The sequence below is a fragment of the Ips typographus genome, linkage group LG1 (assembly GCF_016097725.1).
Source record: "Ips typographus isolate SLU linkage group LG1, UJ_Ityp_2.0, whole genome shotgun sequence".
Taxonomy (NCBI): Eukaryota; Metazoa; Arthropoda; class Insecta; order Coleoptera; family Curculionidae; genus Ips; species Ips typographus.
The window spans coordinates 5,950,292-5,972,281 of NC_138422.1; the positions used below are offsets into that span (position 1 = coordinate 5,950,292).

A 21,990-nucleotide genomic window follows, 5' to 3' on the forward strand; every position below is an offset into this window, starting at 1 on the left:
ATACGTCGATGCTGGCAGGATAAAATTGGTTGTTCCAGAACGGCACTTCCAAATTGGGATTTAAGTTAGTTTAGTGGTGTGGCGTTAGCGAATATACCCTTTCAGGGAAACTAGGACAGCAATTTACACATAAATAAAAAAAAACTCGTATGCCAAAATCCCAAACAAACAAATCGACAAAACTATATGTATATGGGATAAAAGAAATCCGTAGGCAATATAACCGTAAAATAAAGTGTAAAGATCAATAGAATGACATGTAAATTAACTAAAAAAAAAAAACGTGACACTCAAAACATTGAAGCCCGGTTTATTAATAACATAAAGTTGATTTAATTTAATTTAAGTTACATCTAAAAACTAAACTTTGAAGTAACTGCTCAGGAACACCTTTCAAAGATGATAAAATAACCGTTGTTCATTAACCTAAACAAACGTAACTTTCAAACTATTATGTTATTTAAGAAAAAGTGATTTCTTAAGGTACGAGTCCGCTGTATACATTTGTAGCGTAATAATGTTGTACAAGATGCTGCAAAACTTATGTTTCCTGTCTAACAGGCGAATAAAACATGTTTCGTAACAGGAAAATGAGTTTCCAGCGTCTTGTACAACATTGTTGCTATACGGATGTATCCAGTGGAATTGTACCTTTAAATAACACTCACACTTTTGTGTGGATCAGATCTATAATAAAATAAATATTTTCTGAAAATAGAAAGCTTGCCCTTTTGAGAACTCTAAGGAATACGTGGCCGAGTAATTCAAAAATATCAGTTGGTCTCGCAAGATTGCGTGTTTTATATTGCTCATAAATGTAATGTCGTAGCTTCCAACATGAATGTGTCATTAGTTAGTTACATAAGATACTAGGATTGTCCTTAATAACTATTAATATACATAAGTTAATTACGATAATGTGCAGAAGTAGGTTTTAAGGTTAAAGGTAATTAACCAACAACAATACAAAGAATATTTAGTTAAAGAATTCGGTACATAGAATCTAAGAAACATGGAGGAAAGAAAAGGCCTATATCCAAAGATGGATGTTTAGGGCTGTTTAGATAAAGATAGAAATCTAGAGAAGAAACAACATGACATATAACAACAGATAACCTATTCCTTAAAAAAATACGTTATCAGTCTTACAAGCAGAAATTTGTGCATAATGGAAAGCGCAAGAGGGAAGTATCAAAAGAGAGCTTCAAAGGCAAAGAATATTGAATCCTGAACTATGTAGTGGAGTCCCGACTATTACTAGAATGTATTGATAGTCCAATTTTGGGTCCAAAAGTCTGCCTTGGGAGTGACCAAAAGCATAATCACACCAGGATAGCTGAACGGTGAACGGCTTTATCCAAATACGAAACATAATGTTTATACGGATATATGGCAGGTAAAACTCGGCATAGAAAAGCAAAATTTCTGGTTATGCAGATTATACGGTTACGAAAGAGCGGCAGAGATTCACATAATATGCCCCGCAACTCTGGGACACTAAATTACAAAAAGGCAGACAATAATGAACATGAAATTAGACCTGACTGAATTAACCAGCTTATAGATGGACAAGTGTACAAAATTAGTCGAAATAACTAATTAGGCCTAACACGATAAACCAATATAGCTGCAGTGTTAATTTGCGACTAAAACATGTTGGCGGAGTTAAATAAATCATTTGTCACAAATGTGGAGATAAGATTTTTTTTGTTTTCTATCGCTGACATTTTCAAACCTTTTAATGTTTTTCCGGGATATCGCCATTGCAAAGTTATTGTCGAAAAATATAATTTTTTCTAACTAATAAAAAGAAAGTAGGGTACTCAAAATAAATAAATATATATGGTATTCTTGCAACTTATTTATTATAATATCACACACATTATTAGCAGTTTTTTGTTACTAAAATGACTCTAATAATAGCCCTTACTACAATCAGTCTTCCTAATATTAATATCTCTCCTGCTTATAATTAAATCGCTTTACCCTGGTTGATATTGGCATTTACCACTAAAACTTCCACTCAAATTCAGTCTTATTCCTTCGAAACTAATTTAGGTAGCTCAAGATCCGCTGCAAATCACTTTTAACAATCGACCTGATTTTAGGCTTTCAGGCTGTTATAAGTGTTATAGGCAGGTGACATGTTTAAATTCGGGTTTCTCTATTATGAACGTGCGTTATTGTTTTCGTTATCAAGCACATCCAGTGACAGAGACTCGATAAATTTTGAATGAATTTGCTTTTGTTTGCTATCAAACGATAATTGAGTTGCGCTGGGTTGCCTCATTATTTAGCCTGCCAATCCTATTCGTCAACGACCACCACAAGGCAGTAATTACATCAAGAATAGCTAGCTTTTTGTAATTAGTTAGAAATAGGATTTTTTTCTACTTGCGTGCAGAAAGTTAGACTTTTTCCCAAAAAATATTTCCTCCTGAATTCTTTGTATCAACCCCCAAAGTTTTGATTTATTAACGTCAAAGTCAACAGAACGCTACAAGAAGGAATATGTGGGAATATGTATTATTTTCAATTTGGTATAATGAAAACCAGGTGAAGAGTTGTATCCTTTCTAACTTTTGGTTGGAAAAAATTGCTCCTAGCACTTGTTAGGAAAATAACCATTTTCTACTATTGCTTTTTGGTGCAAATTAGAAAAACTTTTTCATTAATCTCTCTTATTGAGTACTTAACCAAATCAAATGTAGCAAGATTTATTTTACAATGCCAGTCTCTTTCACTGATAAATAAATCTTTAACACTGCAGTATACATTTTTCTTTGTTTCAGGTGAGTGCCATCGTATCCTCGTTTTATAGCAGCTGCAATGGCAAGCATAACGTAAGATAAACCATCTAGAAAGAAACATTCAAGATGCGACAAATATGATTTAAATCGGTTCCGGCTTATAACAGATAAAGCAATAACGGAAGCGGAATAGTAAACATGTTTCGAACGCTGATCTTGGCTTAAAAGAAACTGATTTATTGCTAGTTGGAGTCTTCCAGTCGGCAATATCAAAACTTTCAATGCAAAATAAATTCTGGCACGAAGCAACGGTTCAATTTAGTTTCATATTTTTACTAAAATATGATTTCCAACTACAAAAACAAAAACTGAATATTTATTTGAATATAAGGAAAATTGTAAACCATTTTTTTGTGCTCAAAAGTTCATTTTTCTTCATGCTTCTCTATAAAAACATAGTCTAAAGATAATCAAATAGTTAAGTCACGAGAAGATCGTTGTGTCCTAAGCGCATATTGTATGTTTCGACAATTTTTGTTTTTTAAACTATATACCTATAACCTCTATCACTTGGTTGATGCTAACCTCGGACTTCAGAGAAGAGTATTTGCCTCTGCTGAGTATAGACAGGTCCAACGAAGAGATGCTCCTTATCCAGACTCTCAGAAACTCCAGTAGGTTCTCAAGTACTTACTAAAATTGTTAGGCCATATTATGGCCACTAGGGTTTCCTTATTATTCAGCATCCCCTTTAGCCATTCATTATGTCCCAAACAGGGTTAATTCTTCTCTGGGTCTTCATTCCAGGATTCGTTTGGTCCATTGGTTGTCTTTAATGCGAACCCCGTGTCCAGCCCATCTCCACTTCGATTCCTCGATTCATTTTAAGGGTGTTTCTCAGTTTGCCAACAGCTGCCCTATGCGTCGAGTGACTTCATTTTTCTGGTTGTCTCTGCAGATTTGTATTTCGTGACCGAGATATTTATATTGGTACGTTTGCTATATTTCGTCTTCTTCGTCTGTCACCAGGTTTCCGCTGACCATCATATTTGTCATAAACTGTGTTTTATGGCAGCTCATATACAGTCCTACTCTTACTTGCTGCCTACTCTGGTTGCTTTACATCTTCCAGCATTTCTTGAGCGTCTTCTAGATTGTCGGTTGTTATAACTATGTCGTCAGCGAAACGAAGATGATGTAGATGTTTGCCGTCTATATTTATGCCTTTATTCGTCCAGGGGCCTAATTCTTGAAAGCAGGGAACGGAATTCTCAAGAGAAGTGTTGATAGAATGTGACAAAAGAACCTGACAATGGGCAGTTCCTGTCACATTCTACAGGCCTTTCTCTTGATAATTCCCTTCCCTCGTTTCAAGAATATGCACCCAGTTCAGTTGTTTGAATGCGGGTTCCATCACCGCAGTGAAGTTTGAGGGATATAGTATCACCCTGTCTTATAAACCTTGTCCTTAGCTAACCACAAAAAATTAATTTGAAAGATTTCACTTACATGGTGGCAGAAGCTTGGAACTTGGTTAATTAAGTCCTAGTAAATTTAGAATAAATTGAAGGACATATCAACTAAAGAAGAAAACAAAAGGGAAAAAGAAGTTCAAAACAGGAGAAGATGAAACATGTCACTAGAAGAAGTCAAAAACATTCTTCCTGGATGTTCATAAGTTAGTGATGAAGATATCGGATGATGAACTTATTAAAAGTGTAAGAGAGAAAAGTCTCGAGGAAGAAGCTGATGACGTTTTTGTCTCTTGGTGTAATGATGTTTGGCGCTCTTCTTCTTTCCTGTTAGTGTTTATATTGTGAACTTCAGAAGAGATATGTTCTTTTGTTTTGGCTCCATGCTTGAAATCTTTGGTTCTATTTCCTTTTTCCTTTTCCTCTGGTCTTTCCATTCTTGTGTCAAGGCGTCGTTGTTGTAGTTGCCTTAACTTCAGGGATGTTTGTGTAATTATTTAGATTCATCCTACTTCGATGATGAATTTGCCGTTGTTTTTTACCTGTTGTGAGCTTTTCTTTTAGCTCAAAGACTTTTTCTCTACAGAGAGCCTTATTTTCTTCAACCTTCATAGCGGTTCAATTCTTAACCAATTATTAGATAACGGATTTCAACATCTGACTTTGACTGTCATTGGAAAGCATTAATTATGGCCTTATCGAAGATCACCATGCACAAAATAATAGCGTTTTACTTTATATTATCACTGTTCTGCAAGACCAATTGAACACTTTTTCACGTTTTACACTTAATTACGTCACATTTCACGAGCAAAAATTCAATTTCCTTTATCACAATAAATGACAAACAAGTTATAGCAACAATATTCACTTAAAACGTTATTAGGCAAACTGCAATGGCATGCGGAAAAATATCATTTTCCGCATTTGTCAGGTAAATATCTATTGTTTTACGTGCTAGAATCTCTATACCCGGATTTTTTTTTGGTTGGTTCAAAACAAATAATGCAAATGGAGATTGGATTCCTTTCAGGACCCTAAAAAAGAAAACCTACACAGTCGAACAGAACAATATATTGGACTATATACGTGTTTATATTTGCGATCCTGTTAGGGGATTCTAATACAATCAAACGAATTTACTCAAGTAAATTTCCCTAGTAAACGGAGCTAAAACTCTCATTCGTTGTCGCTTTATATGGCTCGTAAAGTTGAATCTACTCTAATAAAATCAAATTAATACGGTGTTTACGCGTTGTTTATTGTTTAGTATTGATTTAACATATTTATAGTTTGTAGATAAATACCCACTTTCTAATTATTGATATACACTAAAAATATTACAATTTTTTGAAATCGTAAAAAATTGGCTCGTCATTGGTAAACCAAAAATACAACGTAACTCCCAACATTCCCAAAAAGAATGGAACTGAAACGCATAGGACATAGTTCATAGCGCTGAAATATTGTATACATTACTAAAACCTTATAGAAATTACTTGCAAGTCTGTGTTTATAGTATTAAATACCTGTTTAGGTCACTAGGGCTCAGCTTTTCTCGGCTAAAGAACTTAGGTTTTGGTTTTGGTTTATAGTTTGTTGGATACTTTATTTTGTTCTTGGCCATGTTTTATTTTTGTATTCAAAGCTGAAAATTGTATTGACTGTAGGTTGTTGTCACAGTTGATGGTCTGTCAATATAATGAGAACATCAATCAGAAACATATATTGCCATTGAACTGGCATACTGTTAACGGTAGGCAAATAAGAAAAATGTGTTAGGTTTTGAGATCGCTTCTTGTCCATCTTGAAAACAAATCAATAATGGAAACTCAAAAATTTGTGATGGGTGCCACTTCTTTGAGATATATTGTATTTTTAGGTTCTTTAGGTTAGTACACAATATTTTTTTGAAAATATCGACTTATTGCTATCTCTTTTTTACGAGATAACAAAAAACAACTAAATGTTATGCTGAAGTCGGATTAGTTTGATGATTATTGGTGGGGCCTGACAGTGTTTCCTAGACGGTTTTCCCACGGAAAACTGGTTCTTCCTTTTTTTCTGATTCTCCATTTTTCTGGGTTTAGGACATCGTGGACGAATGTTCTCTTCACACTTCTAGCATATGAAAGATCGGAAAAACAGCTTCGTTTGGGCGTTATGATTGTTTTGTCTTTTTATTTTACTCCACAGTTCCATTAGTTTCTTTCGGAATGCCTCTAACAGTTTCATGTTTCTGTATTCTAGTGTTTGGCTTCTTATTTCTTGACGCATCCGTTTGTGTCTTCGTGACACTTGCTTGAAACTCCAAGGCGTAGGCCAAGGAATCATGTAGAATTTGGCATCTAGGCTGCCTAGTCATAATATTACACTGTGTCACAATTCTTCATGCTCCTTAACTGAGCTGTCTTACAAAAGCTCGTACTTTCATTCGCTTCCTAATGTCTTGACAAGCAGTTGGATATGCCATACAATTAGTTTAGGAATTAGGCCATCTGCATGGATGGTATAAGTATTGCTGTGCACTGATTTACAGTACTTTATACAAATTATAGTGCAAATGGTCCAAACCCATATACGAAACAGTTTAGAATCAAAAACCCAATCAAAGCTATTGTGTTTCTCGCCCACAGCTATAAGGGCAGTATCGTCAGCAAAGGTTGCTATAGTGTCATGTTCCAATTTTGGTTATATCACAAGTGTACATCTTTGGATGAGTTCAGCAATTGTGCACATAGTTTTGGCAGGATTAGTTTGTAATTAAGTCCTTCATGCCCTACTTTATCGAAAGCTGGCGCCATATCAAGAAAAATGGTAGAGCAAATTTTATTTTCTTCTTTCTGTAAAATCAGTGATTGATTAATGGTTGAGTGTTTCTCTCTGAAACCAAATTGATGAGAAGGGATTAAGTTATTCCTTTCAGTTATAGGTGTCATTCGCTTTAACAGTATTTTCTCTAAATTGTTTTGGATTACTGGTAGTAAGGAAATGGACCTATATGACAATACTTCTTTTGGAGGTGTTTCATGTTTGGGAATCATTATTACTTCAGCTACTTCCATATCCTAGGTACGTAACAGTCTAAATAATGCATTATTAAGATGAGATAATTTTATAATTACTTTACGCTGGAGCTGTTTCAGGATTTCACCATTAATAAGGTCAAATCCTGGTGCTATCTTGGGGTTAATAATTTCAAATGACAAGTCATTGATTCTTTTGTGACCTTCCAACAGTTTCGACGTAAATGTCATAGAAGCAACGTTGCATAAGAGCCAAATTCATTGAACCAATTTTATGCAAGGATACCTAGTTTTTCAAAATTCAAAATTATTGTACTGCAACAAAATCTAATAAACAAAAATGTTATCTAAAACATAGGTTATCTTTCAACTGACGTATTTAAAGCACAGTTTACATAATATTAATTTAGATTTTTACCGACTGTGATTCTGAAGTGGGTAATGTATAAGTACGGATAAAAATGGTGAATCAACAGGAAAAGATACTTAACCAAAAAAATATAATCTTGAAAGTCATCGCTTCTTCTTATAATTTGACGAGTGGGAATAATTAATAAGCATCTAATTCTGTGTGTTAGATTTAGGTTTTGTTGATTAATTAGAAGGTTTGCATTTCGCACTATTAGACGAGCAGATATTCATCTTGTAAATCTTGGGATAATCTTCTCTAATTACTTAATCTAAATTTTCAGTAAGTTATTTGGGGTCAAATGGGATGGTTATGCACGTTTATTACTCCATTTCTTCGGCGTCACAAGTACAAATAACACCCAAAAAAAAACTAACATGTTTTGTAAGAAATTTTACTTTCAAAAATGTCAAATGTCAAAAAGTCTAGAAATTATTGTCCACTAATTGGTTCACCGTTGATAAAATTATAAATCAGTTGATAGGCATATTCAGGCTGGTCGGAAGGAACCATGTGTCCTGCATTCCTCACCAATACTTCCGTCAAATTACCGGCTGTCTTCACATAACCGACCACGTGACTTCCGCTGGACCAAATTTCTCTGGAAGCGGTCTTGTATTCTGCAGCAGCACTGAAATCCAAGTTTAGCAGATAGTTTTCGGTTAAAACGTATGCAACGATGATATCCAACTGGCCATTGTAGATGAGAACTCTATAATTACTGAGCAGTTCGGTTACCCAATCGGCTACACTTTTAGTGATATCGGCATAAAGTTGCACGTATACTGGGTCGCTTACGGAAACAAATTCCTGGTTACCGACGTGAATTGCTTGTCTAATTAGATCATTAACTATATAGCTTTGCCAGTCAGTAGGTGAATCTTGTTCATCCGTGAGGAAGTTGTAGATGTTATTCAAACCAGTGTTACCGTAAAACAGTAAATCCAACATTTCATTCCAGTAGTAAGTTGCCTCTTGATAACGCTCCTCTTTGATTAAATCAGTGATTACTGTTTGAATTTCAGTGAAGTCGTTTAAAGCATTAGTGTCAATCAATCCTAATTGATAAAGCAGTGCTCCGTAATTAAACTGGTTAACTGGGTCACTGAGACCATTTCCAATTATCAGTCCTTGGAGGTTGATTTTTTCACTAGCGTTTGGGTTCTTTCGGTGAATAGTGTGACCAATGGCAGGCACGTACTTTCCTGCGTATGACTCTCCAGAGATGTAAAATGGATTTTCTCTGATCTCTGGGAATACTTGGAAGAACTGTGTCAACGCGCTGTACAAATGTTCACCAACTTCAGTCTGATTGGTAACCAAAGAACCTTCGGTATAACTATAACCAGTTCCAACAGGTTGATCGATATATAAAACGGAAAAGTTTCTATGCCACGAATATTCCCTTAAACCCAGAACATCACCTTCAACAGTAAATGGTCCATTTTCAGTAAAGAGACCAAATAAACTCGACACTCCTGGACCACCTTGCAACCATAAAAGAACAGGATCTTCTGTGTAGTTGTTTGCAGATGGGAAGAACCAGAAGAACAAGTTTGCATTAACTTCTTTGTCTACGGTAAAGTATCCTGAATAACTTTCGACATCTTTAAATAACACTGGCAATACACGAGATGATTCTCTTCCTACTGAAATTTGGTCAGCTTCGATGTAATCGGTCAAAATCAGAGGTTCTCCTACAGCACTAACTGATTTATGAATGAAGGGTTCAATGTTGTAAAAAGGATTTTTTGCGGACGCTAAACCAGCCAAGGCAAGCAGGAGTAATGGCAGTTTTCCCATAATTAGAGGACAAGCTGAAAATATTCAGTTTGTTATTCCCCAGGATATTATTAGTTAAGAAAGTTGCTTACCTGAATGTAGCTACAGAAGGACTATCAGTGCTTAAGTGCATCCATACTCTTAAATAATCTACTGATAGTTGTAATCAAAAACATTTAAAGTGGCTGTTTTCAATAGATTTTATCTTAGTCAAAGTCGGATAATTATTATTCGAGTGACTGAATTAGATTTATAAACCGATTAATTCTGAAACAATCAAAATTAAGGAGGTTTGGGTGTTTTCATGTCAGACATATACGACAACATAATGATTCAGCATTTGAGACTTTCGTATGTATAGAAAAAAGTTACGTTTAGTGTCATTATCTGATTTATTATCATTGTACAAAACAATTTGTAGTTGTGGTTTGCAAAGATTTTTTAAGTAGATTGTATCGTTTTGATGATAACCTTTTGATCATGTTTTTAATCTGCTTACCAGTCTCAGACCCTTGTAGAACTCTAAGGCTTTTCTGATAGAGCTTTCTTAAATTATTTTTGTGAAAATAAAAATTCTTCCAATGCTTTAATTTCTTAACCAATATTTGCTTGGTAAATTAATTCATTGAATCTTTTTCCTCGATTCGATAAAAGCAAATGACACTCTACTACTATATTCAGTTCAGTCTGACTCGGTGAAAGAATTTAGCAACATATCACAGATATGGAGTTTAAGTGCTGTGGTAAAAAATCATAGAGAAGTTTTGTTGGACAACATTTGTACCATTGAATGTTTTACTTTCTAAAAAACAGGACATATGTTATTTCCTTGTATATCCTACGTTTAACCAATTAAATGTGATGAGTTTGTGTGATTTTGAGTTGTAGTGTCTTTTGTCTAGCTATTGATTGGCCGGAATAGTTCTTTATGAATTAAAGGCTGAAAGAAGACAGACAGATATAAATAATTGTTTTTGCAATGGAACCTTTAAATTTGTGCAACTGTTATGCAAAAGACGTAAAAGTAATATTGATACGTAAAATTAAGTACTGACAATTTTAATTATTCTAAATAGCTAATTTGTACTTGTCTGCTGATTTTTTCCCTGTACATTTTTCTTTTTTTTTTCCTAGAAGTCAATAAGAGTAAGTACTTTTTGTTTGTAAAGTAGTCGTTTCGATAAGTTTTTACAAATCTGCTCTCAGGAATTGCTTTAATATTACATAGTCATAACCACGTCATTGTCACTAACAAATGCTTTAAAAGTTGGACCACATTTAGATTTTAAAGCATTTTGCCATGCCGGAAGCTTGATTAAAATCTTGAAATTTGCTACAATAATCAAACTTTTAATAACTTACGTGATGATTTGTTCGCCACAAATCCTAAATTTTCTCTACTTTATCACAATGCAAACAATACCAGTACTATATCTTTTACGATTGCTTGCTTACATCATTACACTTGAGATGGCAATGCTCTTTTGAGCATTAATTAAGTACTTAGGTAATTATAGGTTAACGTAATTCGTAGTTTATGGGGGTATTTGATTCTCCTCCAAAAGAGTAAGCAGACATTCCAAAATTTAAAAATTCGATATTCTAGAGCCGTTTTGCGTCTAAATTGTCAATAATGTACATAAAACTGGGAAAATAACTTGTAATTTCTTATGCCAAGATAATTATATTACTTAGGATAACCAGCAAACAAATCCTACAGTAATTATAGTGTTTCTACCTGTAAGTATACATATGTATAGCTAATACACCAGTAAAATAAAGTTAACTAACCACAGTATTAGTGAAAAAACCTTTTGATGTCTCTCATAACCTTCAAAAATTCAATTTCTAACTGGTCGATTTCTGTGTAATCCAAAGTGTTAATTTTCTGCAAGAAGTTTTCACATTGCTTTTTTATGATCACTCCAGTTCGCATATTTGCTTCGCCTAGGTCGAAAAGCACTTGCTTACAGAACGTTTCCGCTCTAAGCCTAAGTCGACAAAATTCTTCGTACATTTTATCGTCTGCTTTCAGCCTCTCTTCTTCTTCAAGTGATACAAAAGTGGCGCGAGAACATAAAGTAAGACTTTGCATTTCTATTTGGAGTTGGTTGTGGACTCCAGTTTTCATTTCAGTGGCTGTGACAGTCAGGACACCATTTTCGTCCAGATGATAGATAACTTTAAAGTCTACATCACCTGCTCTACCTGGTGGTAAATTGTTAATGGAAAATCCACCTAGTCGATTGTTTAGTTCGCAGTTTTTCCGTTCTCCCTCGAATATTTCAAACTCAACTTGTTTTTGGTTGTTTTCGGTTGTTGTTAGTATTTGACTAGAGGTACTTGGCAACTTAGCACCTTTTCGTATGAAATCGGTCATTAGGTTATACTTGGATTGAATTCCAATGGTAAATGGTGCCACTTCTGTTATGGCGTATCTTTCATTATCGGAAATCTCATTTTTTAATAAAGCAGCATGAATGCTGGCTCCTAATGCTACAGCTTCATCTTGGTTTATGTCGATACTCAATTCTATATGTGGAAATATGTTTGATAAAATTTGACGTACTTTAAGGATCCTTGTAGAACCGCCAACAAGAACTACTTTGTCGATATCCTTTGGACTCATTTTTGCAGATTGCAGACATTGTTTCACCTAAAATGTAAAACGTTTTTAAAATATTCAATCAACTATACAGGGGGTATCTCATAATTATACCGACAAATTTTCAGCTCTCTAAGGATATCACAAAATCATCCAATTCTTACATAATTTAATTTATATTAAGACTAAGGTAAGTTAATTAGTCATTCAATTAAATTTCAGTTCAGAAAAGGAAATAAACGAGGCGTTCACGATGAAATATATCGAAATAGGAAAAGGTACACTTAGAATGTGAAAATGTTGAAATATTGGTAACACATGACTAATATCCAATCCCACAAAAATATATTTAAGATAATATAACAATTAGTAGCAAGTTTGATATTTTAAATATAATATATATATTATTTATTATACCTTTCTATTTTTTAATTCCAACCAACCCGCTTTTTAATTCCAATTATTTATGTATAACCCGTTTGCATATCTATTTCCAATGGAATAATTAATTTCTATTTATTTCCTCAAACTTAGCTGAAATCATTTTTTATTACTGCGTCTTCGCCCCTGGGATTAGTAGGAAATGTAAATTTCAAAAGTAGCATAAAGGGGTTTTAGGTGGTAGTTTTGAATGAGAAATTTTGTTCTACATTATACAAGGTTTGTAAAAATGATCGAAAGTTAATTTTTTCAAATAGAACCTCTGAGTTTTGTTAAATATTAAAAAAGAACATTAAAATTCAAACTTTCAAATGTTCATTCCTTCTTCTTCTTCTTCTTCGTTTTCTCCTTAGAAGTGATCACAGCTTCAATCATTTGGTATTCTCGCCACTTTTCACGGTTGTATGTGATTTTCTGTTAAGTCAGTGGATGCTTTTATTTGGTCAGTCCAGCGTGTTGTCCTAACCTAACCTACCTTCTATCTTCCCTGGACTATTAGTCGCTCACAGACTCATTAGTTCTCTTTGCTACTCCAACACCAGAGTTCAAACGCGTCAATCTATCTGCGATCGACGGCTTTTAGTGACCCAGTTTCTGTATAGCAGGACTGGGAATATTAGTGTTTTGGTGACAGTTTTTTTTTAATGTATAAAATACTCTCGCCATATTTTTTAAGGCTTTTTGCTGTTCACATCTACGATTAATTTCCTAAGAACAGCCCCTTGGTTTGAAATCAATGTTCCCATATACGTACATGTACTGGTTAACGACCTGACATCCACCGGACATGTCTGGCTAATTATTACGATCTCTATCGTTTTTGAGTAATATATGCCAAGGTTTCTACTTTTAGGTTCCAGATTATGCAGGATTGCTAGGAGTTTGTCTTGGGTGCTAGTCAACAGGACGGTGTCATCTGCATAGCGGAGGTTGGAGATCTTTAGTACGCCAATAGCAATTTCCCCCTTCCATCCGTCTGTCACCTTTCCCATAATATGTTCTTTGTACAGAATGAGCAACATCCTTGCCGGACTCCTTATTCAATAAAACAATACAGATGTTGGATAGTTGGTTGTCGATTCTTACATCTGCTTTATTGCTTCTGTATAGCTTGATGAGTCCCGAGCTTCCATTCCCTTCAGGACTGTCCAAACATGGTTTCATTTAATGCAATCAAAAGGGTACGCGATAATCAACAAAACATAAATAGAGCGGTTTGTTGAATTCGTGACATTTTTCGATGATTTGACGTAGATTTAATATTTGTTCAGTAGAGTACCACGAATGCGAACAAACACTGCCTGCTGTCGCGAGATTTTCCATTTTAAGTATGTTTTTAGTCTTCTTTTATCATGGAAAGCATTATTTTACTAGCATGTGAGATAAGGCGGTACTTATCACATACGGTTTTCCCGTCTTTTTTATTCAGAGGCATCGTACTCCGGCCATGTTTTTGTTGACCAGATTCTTTGGCAAAGGCTGTAAAATAAATCAACACTCCTTACTCCCATGACCTTTATCATTTTCCTCCGAAATGCTGTCCCAGCTTGCGGCTTTTTTCGATTTAAGTTTCTTAATGGTTAGTTCTACCTCTATTTAGACAGTGGAAGGTTCATCCGTTATGTCTGGTTGCCTTCCATCTTGGAACAAGTTTTCGCAGTACTTCCTCCAAGTTTTTTCAAAAATTTCCTTTAAGTCTGTGACAGTGTCACCATATTCACTCATTATAGCTCATGACTAGCTCATTGGAATAAACCTCTGGTGTTGTGTTTGGCATCTTGTTGTGCTTTATTATATACAAATTTTTCCTTATACTAGATAGTCTTTGAATTTGTTTATTAAGTTGTTTGTATTTCAATTTTGTTTCCTGTTAGTTTAATCCGCTGTTCCTGTAAAAATATAAAAAGTATTCGACTTTTGAAAACCATTCTCTCGATAACGCTTTGAGATCTATAGGACATGTTACTTGAAAAATGCTTAGGTCGAGTTTGAACTTCACTCTGTATAAGACTTTCGTTAAAAAAATGACCTTATCAAAAATAATTGACGTGTTTAAGATTTTTTCAAAATAATCTACCGGGTTTCTAAAAACGCCCCTGGTATACCTTTTCGTATATCGATCAATGTCTTTCGTCGCAGTAAACCCTGTACGCTTAGGAAAAAAAGTTTGTTTTGCATGTTTATAGCGATTATGAATTTATCGGTACTTATTTTTACGGGACACTCTGGTTTTTTGCAGTAGTCACCTTATCTTCGATTCTTTTAAACAAAGGGGCACAATGTTTCTCAAAGGCCTCTCTGGTTACTGTCATTGTGCAATCGCACACATCAGAACCATCGAAAAGTTCTAGTTTGAAAGTATATTCATCTATTGTGGCAAACATTTCCTTAATTCGTTTAGCGTACTTTCGTAACCTGTACAAAAGTACACTGTTTGTGTTCTTATACCTGAAAAAAGAATTATCTAAATACATTACCGATTTATTTAAAAAAAAACTGTTTAAAGTCAGGACCTGTGGTTAGTTGTTGTAAGTTCCAGGTTACCCAGTCATAATCACTTTTGCTTTTGAACCAACAAAATATTGCAACATAATTGACTATTTTCCCTATTTAGTTCATTCACTTACCCCGATAAGTACTCTAGGCCCTTCTTCATACAGTAAATAAAGAGATATCTCATATCTATCTATATCTCATACTATTCAATAACTAATAAATCGAATTATAATAAACGACTCACCTTCGGCCAACCTCAGCTAGTAAAAAATCAAAAACCTTCTCATCAAAGTCACTTCCTCCCAGAAAAATATCTCCCTCGATGCTTTTTACAGTAAAATGACCATTTCTTATCGATAATATGGATAAATCCAAAGTGCCGCCTCCCAGATCAAACATCAATAAGTTTCCATCACTCTCTTTTTTCCTGAATGTATACTGAATAGCCGCAGCTACAGGTTCAGTAATTAACTTCAAAACGTTGAATCCCGCTTTTTCAGCGGCCCGTTTCGTAGCTGCCCTTTGAGCATAGCTAAAGTAGGCAGGCACTGAAATTACCGCATCTTTGATATCAGTGCCCACTTTCTCCTTAATCGATTCTTTGATGTATTTGAGCAGATCTGACGAAATGTCCTCAGGTGATTTGGTCGATGGAATAGAGTTGTTGTTACAAGCAAGTTGGATCCTTGGTTCGTTATTATTTTCGGAGGAAACTATTTTCAGGTGGATTGATTTGGCTTGTTCTTTTTTCACAAAATCTTGGACATAAATATCGGAGTAACTTCTCCCGATGATTCGTTTTATATCTATTTAAATAGGTTACATTATAATAAATTAGAATAAATTTCGTTTACTACCCACCAAAACAGAAGTTAGAGAAAGAAACAGTATATTGGTCCTTAGCGACTGTACCAACACAACAACTTAAAGAATGTGGACTGTAGAAAACTACCGAAGGAGTCAACCGTTGACCCTGCTTATTGACGACGATGTCCGGACTTCCATTTGTCAAAATTGCTACTGCTGTGTTGGTGGTACCCAAGTCTATGCCTACCGCTGATGCGTACATGGTTTAGGCAATCTGAAAACATTCGAATTTATTTTATATGCAGGATGAGCTTTCCAAGATCTTAAAAACCGTATTAATTAAGTGAAGAAAATGTTGCGCTATTTAGTGCCCACACAAAATGTGTTTTGGTATCTTCGTAGAAACCCTTGAGTAAAAAGAACAAGTATCAGGAGGGAACAATAACACCGTTTTTAAGTCTATTAAGCGACCGGAAACGGAAGTCGCCATATTAGTCAACCACTATACGGTTGAGCAGTCGAGGTAACCTAAAAACCGAAAAGTAAAAAAAGAATTCAGATAGTAAGTTCTAACGTTGTCAACAATCTAGGCCTAATACAAGAATATCAATCTTCTACCATTGAATTTCTCAAATTAAGTTTCACTTAACTAGTTATCAGCTCTTCAGTGGTGCCAGATCTACCGTTAAAACCCTATATCTACCATTTTTGTGGTTCATCTACCGTTCTCCCGTTTTTTGTATGTAGTCTACCGTTTTGAATAACATTGCCACTACGTGGATTGTAAAACATTTTATATACTGCGAATTTGAAGAGGTCTAAGAGGTTTTTGGGGATGCTGATTCTAAATCTGGTAGAAAAAGTTATCACATCTTTATGATGCAGTCGAACAAAATGAAAAGTGCACTAAGATTCAATAAATCTTATCAGGTAATCTCCTGATCTAGAGCAATAGAAGCATACACATCGTGAAAAAGAAATCATCTGGGCCCTAGTTCTTGAACGCAGGGAGTAAAATTGCCGATAGAAATGGGCAGAACTGGTTGGCAATAACAAGTTTCTGTCAAATTATGTATTCCTTTCTCTTGATAACTCTCTTCCCTCGTTTCAAGAATCTAGGCCCTGATCTGATGTACAGATGCCATGTGCAAAAGGAGAAGGGAATAATATGGTCTTATACATGGGCATAATGGAGATCGTATTTCAGACAGAAATGATTAGGAATCTTATCAAAATAAGATGATCCATATTATCCATATTATCAAAGATAATATGGACAGAACCAGGATAAAACTAAACAAAGAGAACAAAGCAGCAAGCAGGCGAGACAAAAATGACCACATCGTAGGGGTCTGTAGGGAACTTGAGGAACATTCCAACAACATGAGTCTCGAGAATTGTTTAACAAAGTAAGATAAAGAATTCAAACTACGCACCTAAGTAATAAAAAACGAGGAGGGAGAAATTATAAACAACGCCAATGGTATAGCAGAAGTTTGGAAAGTATACTGTGAAAAACTTTACAAAGGTGATATAGAACAAATTTTAGAAGAAATAAATACCCGAAATACTATAATCGGAAGTTGAACTCCTTTGGAGGATAATGGAAAGAGGAGGAGGAGGATATTTTCACAGTAACCCAGGCTGAACTAAACACACTGGAGTCTGCAGTCAACATATTTCACAGATTGTTATGCTTAATGCGGAATAGAAGCGTACTGTATGCCAAACATCGTGTGAACAAAGAAGAATTGACATCACGTTATTCCCATAGAAATTACATGATTCATATTGCTGTGGGACCTCACTGACTCAACAATATCAGTTGATGGTTTGAATATGACAAACTTGACTTGGTTCTTGCAAAACTATGAAACATATAAGATGAAAAACCATTTTGTCGACTCTCGTTATAGCTTCGGTTGGAGTGTGTTTGAAGAGCATAAAAAAGTGCATCCAGAAGGTGCCATTGATTTTTCCAAAATTTGACTTTTTCGGTTTTTGTCGGATATCTCCGGATGTAATTAAATTTTTTTTTACCAAATTCTTTAGAAATAAAATATGCAACTTTGCCTTCATTTAACTAAAGCTCTGTCAACTATATAGTTTCTGATATAGTAATTCTAATGCCTCCATTTGTAACACCCTGTATAAGCATCCAGACACAAATATCACACTAAAGGTGTAAGTACTAATAACTACGATTTAAAAATTACTTACAAGCTTGTTCTGACAGAATTCACATCAAAATACCAGGCAACTTTATAATAATATTAGTGATGTACAACTAAACAATTGATATAGGTATATAAAATGTAATCTGAGATTAGGTCGCTTTATAAAATTTGTGAAGATATCCTATCGTGTAAAAATATAATTGTAAAAGTTAACTCGTATGTGAATATAATTTATCATAATCTATACAATTTATCTAATCAAACTGTAAAATAATTAATAAATAATTTGTTGCTAAAATTTTGTCCCGCCTTAACTACAAATCCATTGTTGGAACTTAAATTTTATTTATTTTAGTGTTGTAAATTATATGACAGGTTGATGTGATCTAATAATTTCTGTTTGATTAATTTGACGTCCTTCCCACTTACAATATCCTACTATTTCTTTTACTTTTTTAACATTGCACACAATTATATACTTACAATAACAGGATCTATACCTCTTTTGGAATGTCTAATGTAAAATTTATTAACGAGACAAAACGCATCTCTATTCTCTACTATACACAAAAAATCCAGTTTCGTTCAAATCATGTTATCTAGGAGAATCCATTAAATTCACTAACTTATACATATAGACTCACCATTGCATCTTCGATATCTTTAGCAAATTTTTTTAAGCTTCTCTTATTGTTTGTGAGTTGTCTTTTTAGATTATCATCCTGAATCTCAGCACTTATAAATTATTGAAGCACAATAAATGTACTGCACAGGTTCCATTCATAACCTGAAAATATTGTGTCCTAAAATCTCATTATATCAGTATAATCAGTTATTAAGATTACAATAAATCAGTCATATTTTTATGTTCAGAGAAACATATTTTCCTTAATAATGTTTAAAAAAAAGAAAACGAAATTTCAGATATGTAACATGTGTATTATGTATTGAAGTATAAAGACAAGCGTTGATAGATAACAATAAAAGTTTATTGCTATTTAGGTTTTTTTTTATCTTCAAAACTGGGCTAAGTTCTCCTTGTTAACTTTATTTATTTGATCAGATAATGCGGAAGATTTATAGATTAATGATTGTAAAACTTTAATCTAGTAATTGTTTTTCTAGGTAGTAATAAATTGATTTGTCATTTTGATAAATCAGAGACAGTCGAATTTCAGCATACAAGGTGTTCCAAATTGCAAGCACATAATTCTAACAGCAGATTCTATATAAAAAATAACGTTATTTTGGTTGGATACAGTTCTGAAAATTTCAAATGAATTCATACAAAATTAACGGTGAGAAGAAAAAAAAATACATGTGTCAGTCTGCCGGAACGGATGTGACGTCATTTGTCAGTTGGTCACATGATCACTTCATCTAAAAATCAATCAACACAGGACGAAAGACAAGCAACAAACCTCCTTTGTTACTGTCAAAACATTATAAATATTTATACTTCCCATGAAAGGACTTTGACTTTGACTATCGACATTTTGTAACGTAAGTAACAATTCAAGATTTGGTTTTGTGTCACGTGACAGCTGTCAAATATGCCATTTATTAGACAAAACATATACATTATACATTTTGCGGTTTCAAAACCATTCAACATTGGGTTTTATAGATTCATGGACTGGATTTTCAGTTGTGACAGTTTAGGATTTAGTGTTGTGTCACGTGACAACTGTTAAATATGTCATTAATGTCAAAATAAAATAAAACTGCACTAGGCATGTTGCGGTTTTAAAACCATTCAGCGTTGGGTGTTTTATTATGTTGATAAGTTTATGGACTGAATTCAGACAGTTGTAATATAAGTAACAATTCAGTACTTAGTTTCGTGTCACGTGACAACTGTCAAATATATAATTACTGTCAAAATTTGCTCAACACGACGCAGAAGTGTCAAATTTGTTTCGTTCCAGTTTCAAAAGTGTACAATCTGAATTTATAGCTCTATAAGCACAAGTTTGACAGATGTGACGAACGATTTGTTTGAGGGTTAGATTTGTACAAGTGACACAAACTGAATCTAGTACTGGCAGTAGGTACAGGGTGGAGCGTAGTTTAATTGCCATATGACAAATGACAAAGCTGTCAAAATTCTAGAAAACCATAAAAACATTTTTTAAATCAAAATTGTAATACTATAACTGTCTATGTGTATAAATGTCAAGAACGTCAACACTTAATTACCTGAGAGCTGCCAAAATTAGACAAAACGGCCAATTTGGCAACATTTCAAAAGTGTCGTTATTTATTTATAAAAATGGTAAATTTGACAACGTTGTTGAAATGTAAATGTTTTTCAATGATGAGTAATTATAGGAAAAATAGTCAATTTATAAAATATTGATTTTGTTTACATAAAACTTTTTTTTTTCAGGCAATCCTCGTAACAAAGTGGCTCTCAAACCCGGCCACTCCCTTATGGACTGGATTCGATTAGGAACATCTGGTAAAGACTTAACAGGTTTAGGTTCTAGAGCTGGTACTTTGGCTGTGAGTATTGTCTACTTTCTACTAATCACTGTTACTTAATTAAAACCATCTCAGGTAACTAAACGTGAACTAGCCAAACACAATAAAATTAATGATGCGTGGACGGCGATTCGAGGAAGAGTCTACAACATAACAGAATATTTTTCATTTCATCCTGGAGGTGAAGAGGAACTAATGAGAGGTGCTGGAATTGATGCGACTACAATATTTGATGAGGTTTTCTCATTCTTTGGATATGTTACTTGAATTTACAAAAACGTTTTTTAGGTTCATCCTTGGGTAAACTACGAACAAATACTGCAGAAATGCTATATTGGAAAATTGGTCTCGGTGGATCCAAATATCGACACTGAAGCCTTGTTCTTTGGTGAAAAACAATCTCCGTCAACAAAGTCGAACAGCAGTACTGCCAATAACGTTCAAGTATCAACTGTCAACTCTTCTGGTACTTCTGCTTTTTAACATATGTGGAAATTATGTATAAAAATTAATTTATTTTTAGATGTTTTTCCACAGAAACAGCCAAGTTCCAATCAGGTGGACAAGCAGCCTACGTTGCCACGCTTCGATTGGATTCAGAAATTAGACTACATCACTATAATATTTTATACTAAAGCATTTTCTAATCCGTTAGTCGAGGTTACTTTTCCGGAAGAGGACCAGACTGTCACTGTGTTGATTTCCTATGAGGGAGCCATTTTGAAAAATGAGTTGACTTTTTTTGGGAAAGTCACATGGCCCTGTGAAGTTAATGTCGTTGTTGAGACTGGAAAAGTTGAGTTGATTTTCAGGTAAGTTGCCATTTTGTATATGAAATATGTATAATTAATATAAATGCAGGGTGTAAAAAGTCGGATAAACTGAAAGTACCTGAAAAAACTTTGAGTTGAAACCGAAAGGAACAAGAATGATAACCCGGCGACACGTGTTTCTGCTTGTTGGCTTGAAAGCATTCCTTGTCCAGACATTCTTGTTCATCCAGACGACTGGCCACCAGGAGTCCCTTCTTCCTGACAGTCCCTTCTTTCAGACTCTACGGTTTGCCTAAGATTCACAAGCCGGGGGTCCCCATTCGTCCGGTTGTGACTTTTATAAACACCCCTGCTTCAGCCATTTCCCAAGTGGTCTTGAACATGTTGACAAATCTCACAGAGTTCAAACCTAAATACAGCCTGAAAAATTCATTGGATCTAATCTCCAGGCTGCAAAGTCACATTATTAAGCCCGGAAATATCATGGTTTCGTTTGATGTAACAAATCTTTTCACCTCTATCCCTGTGGAGGAGTCGGTGCTGATGGTGAGGAGCTTACTTGAATCCAAGATTGGTAATCGTAGTCAGGTGGTCCGCTTTTCCTGGCTGAAATATTCATGAACTATATAGAGGACAACTTAATATTAAAGACAGAAACAGGGAAATTCAGTTTTGGTGTCCATATGTGGACGACTGTTTTGCAATTATAGACACAGATGCGAATGGCGCCGAGTTTCTGCTTGAGAAGATCAACCACTTGCACCCTAG

The 21,990-nt window shown here is 34.6% G+C and overlaps 2 protein-coding genes, 1 long non-coding RNA gene and 1 pseudogene across 9 annotated transcripts in view; 1 reads left to right on the plus strand and 3 right to left on the minus strand.

Moving 5' to 3' along the window:
* LOC145730998 (cytochrome b5 reductase 4) overlaps positions 1 to 21,990 on the plus strand; it is a 72,994-nt gene that overhangs the window by 48,067 nt on the left and 2,937 nt on the right. For all 4 annotated transcript variants that reach the window (XM_081982556.1, XM_081982566.1, XM_081982574.1 and 1 more), the window contains 4 exons: positions 20,355 to 20,470; positions 20,525 to 20,686; positions 20,738 to 20,915; positions 20,973 to 21,261. In XM_081982556.1, coding sequence (XP_081838682.1) covers positions 20,355 to 20,470; positions 20,525 to 20,686; positions 20,738 to 20,915; positions 20,973 to 21,261 — 745 coding nt within the window. The remainder of the gene's footprint in view (positions 1 to 20,354; positions 20,471 to 20,524; positions 20,687 to 20,737; positions 20,916 to 20,972; positions 21,262 to 21,990) is intronic.
* On the minus strand, positions 5,463 to 6,067 carry LOC145731110 (uncharacterized). The gene is made up of 2 exons (XR_014178743.1): positions 5,752 to 6,067; positions 5,463 to 5,680 (listed from the first exon to the last, which is right to left on the minus strand). It is a non-coding gene; the product is annotated as an uncharacterized LOC145731110 (long non-coding RNA).
* On the minus strand, positions 8,038 to 9,505 carry LOC145731096 (venom serine carboxypeptidase pseudogene; annotated as a pseudogene).
* LOC145730965 (uncharacterized) lies at positions 11,104 to 18,761 on the minus strand. 4 transcript variants are annotated; one of them, XM_081982531.1, is made up of 6 exons: positions 18,009 to 18,164; positions 15,843 to 16,062; positions 15,226 to 15,787; positions 14,732 to 14,933; positions 11,231 to 12,095; positions 11,104 to 11,177 (listed from the first exon to the last, which is right to left on the minus strand). In XM_081982531.1, exons 2-5 carry the CDS (start codon positions 16,048 to 16,050, stop codon positions 11,238 to 11,240), a joined length of 1,830 nt encoding a protein of 609 aa, XP_081838657.1. In that variant the 5' UTR covers positions 16,051 to 16,062; positions 18,009 to 18,164; the 3' UTR covers positions 11,104 to 11,177; positions 11,231 to 11,237. The 4 variants fall into 4 exon arrangements, with proteins under 4 accessions (XP_081838657.1, XP_081838642.1, XP_081838634.1 ...); XM_081982516.1 differs by lacking the exon at positions 18,009 to 18,164 and adding an exon at positions 18,610 to 18,761 and having other exon boundaries at positions 11,104 to 12,095; XM_081982508.1 differs by having other exon boundaries at positions 11,104 to 12,095.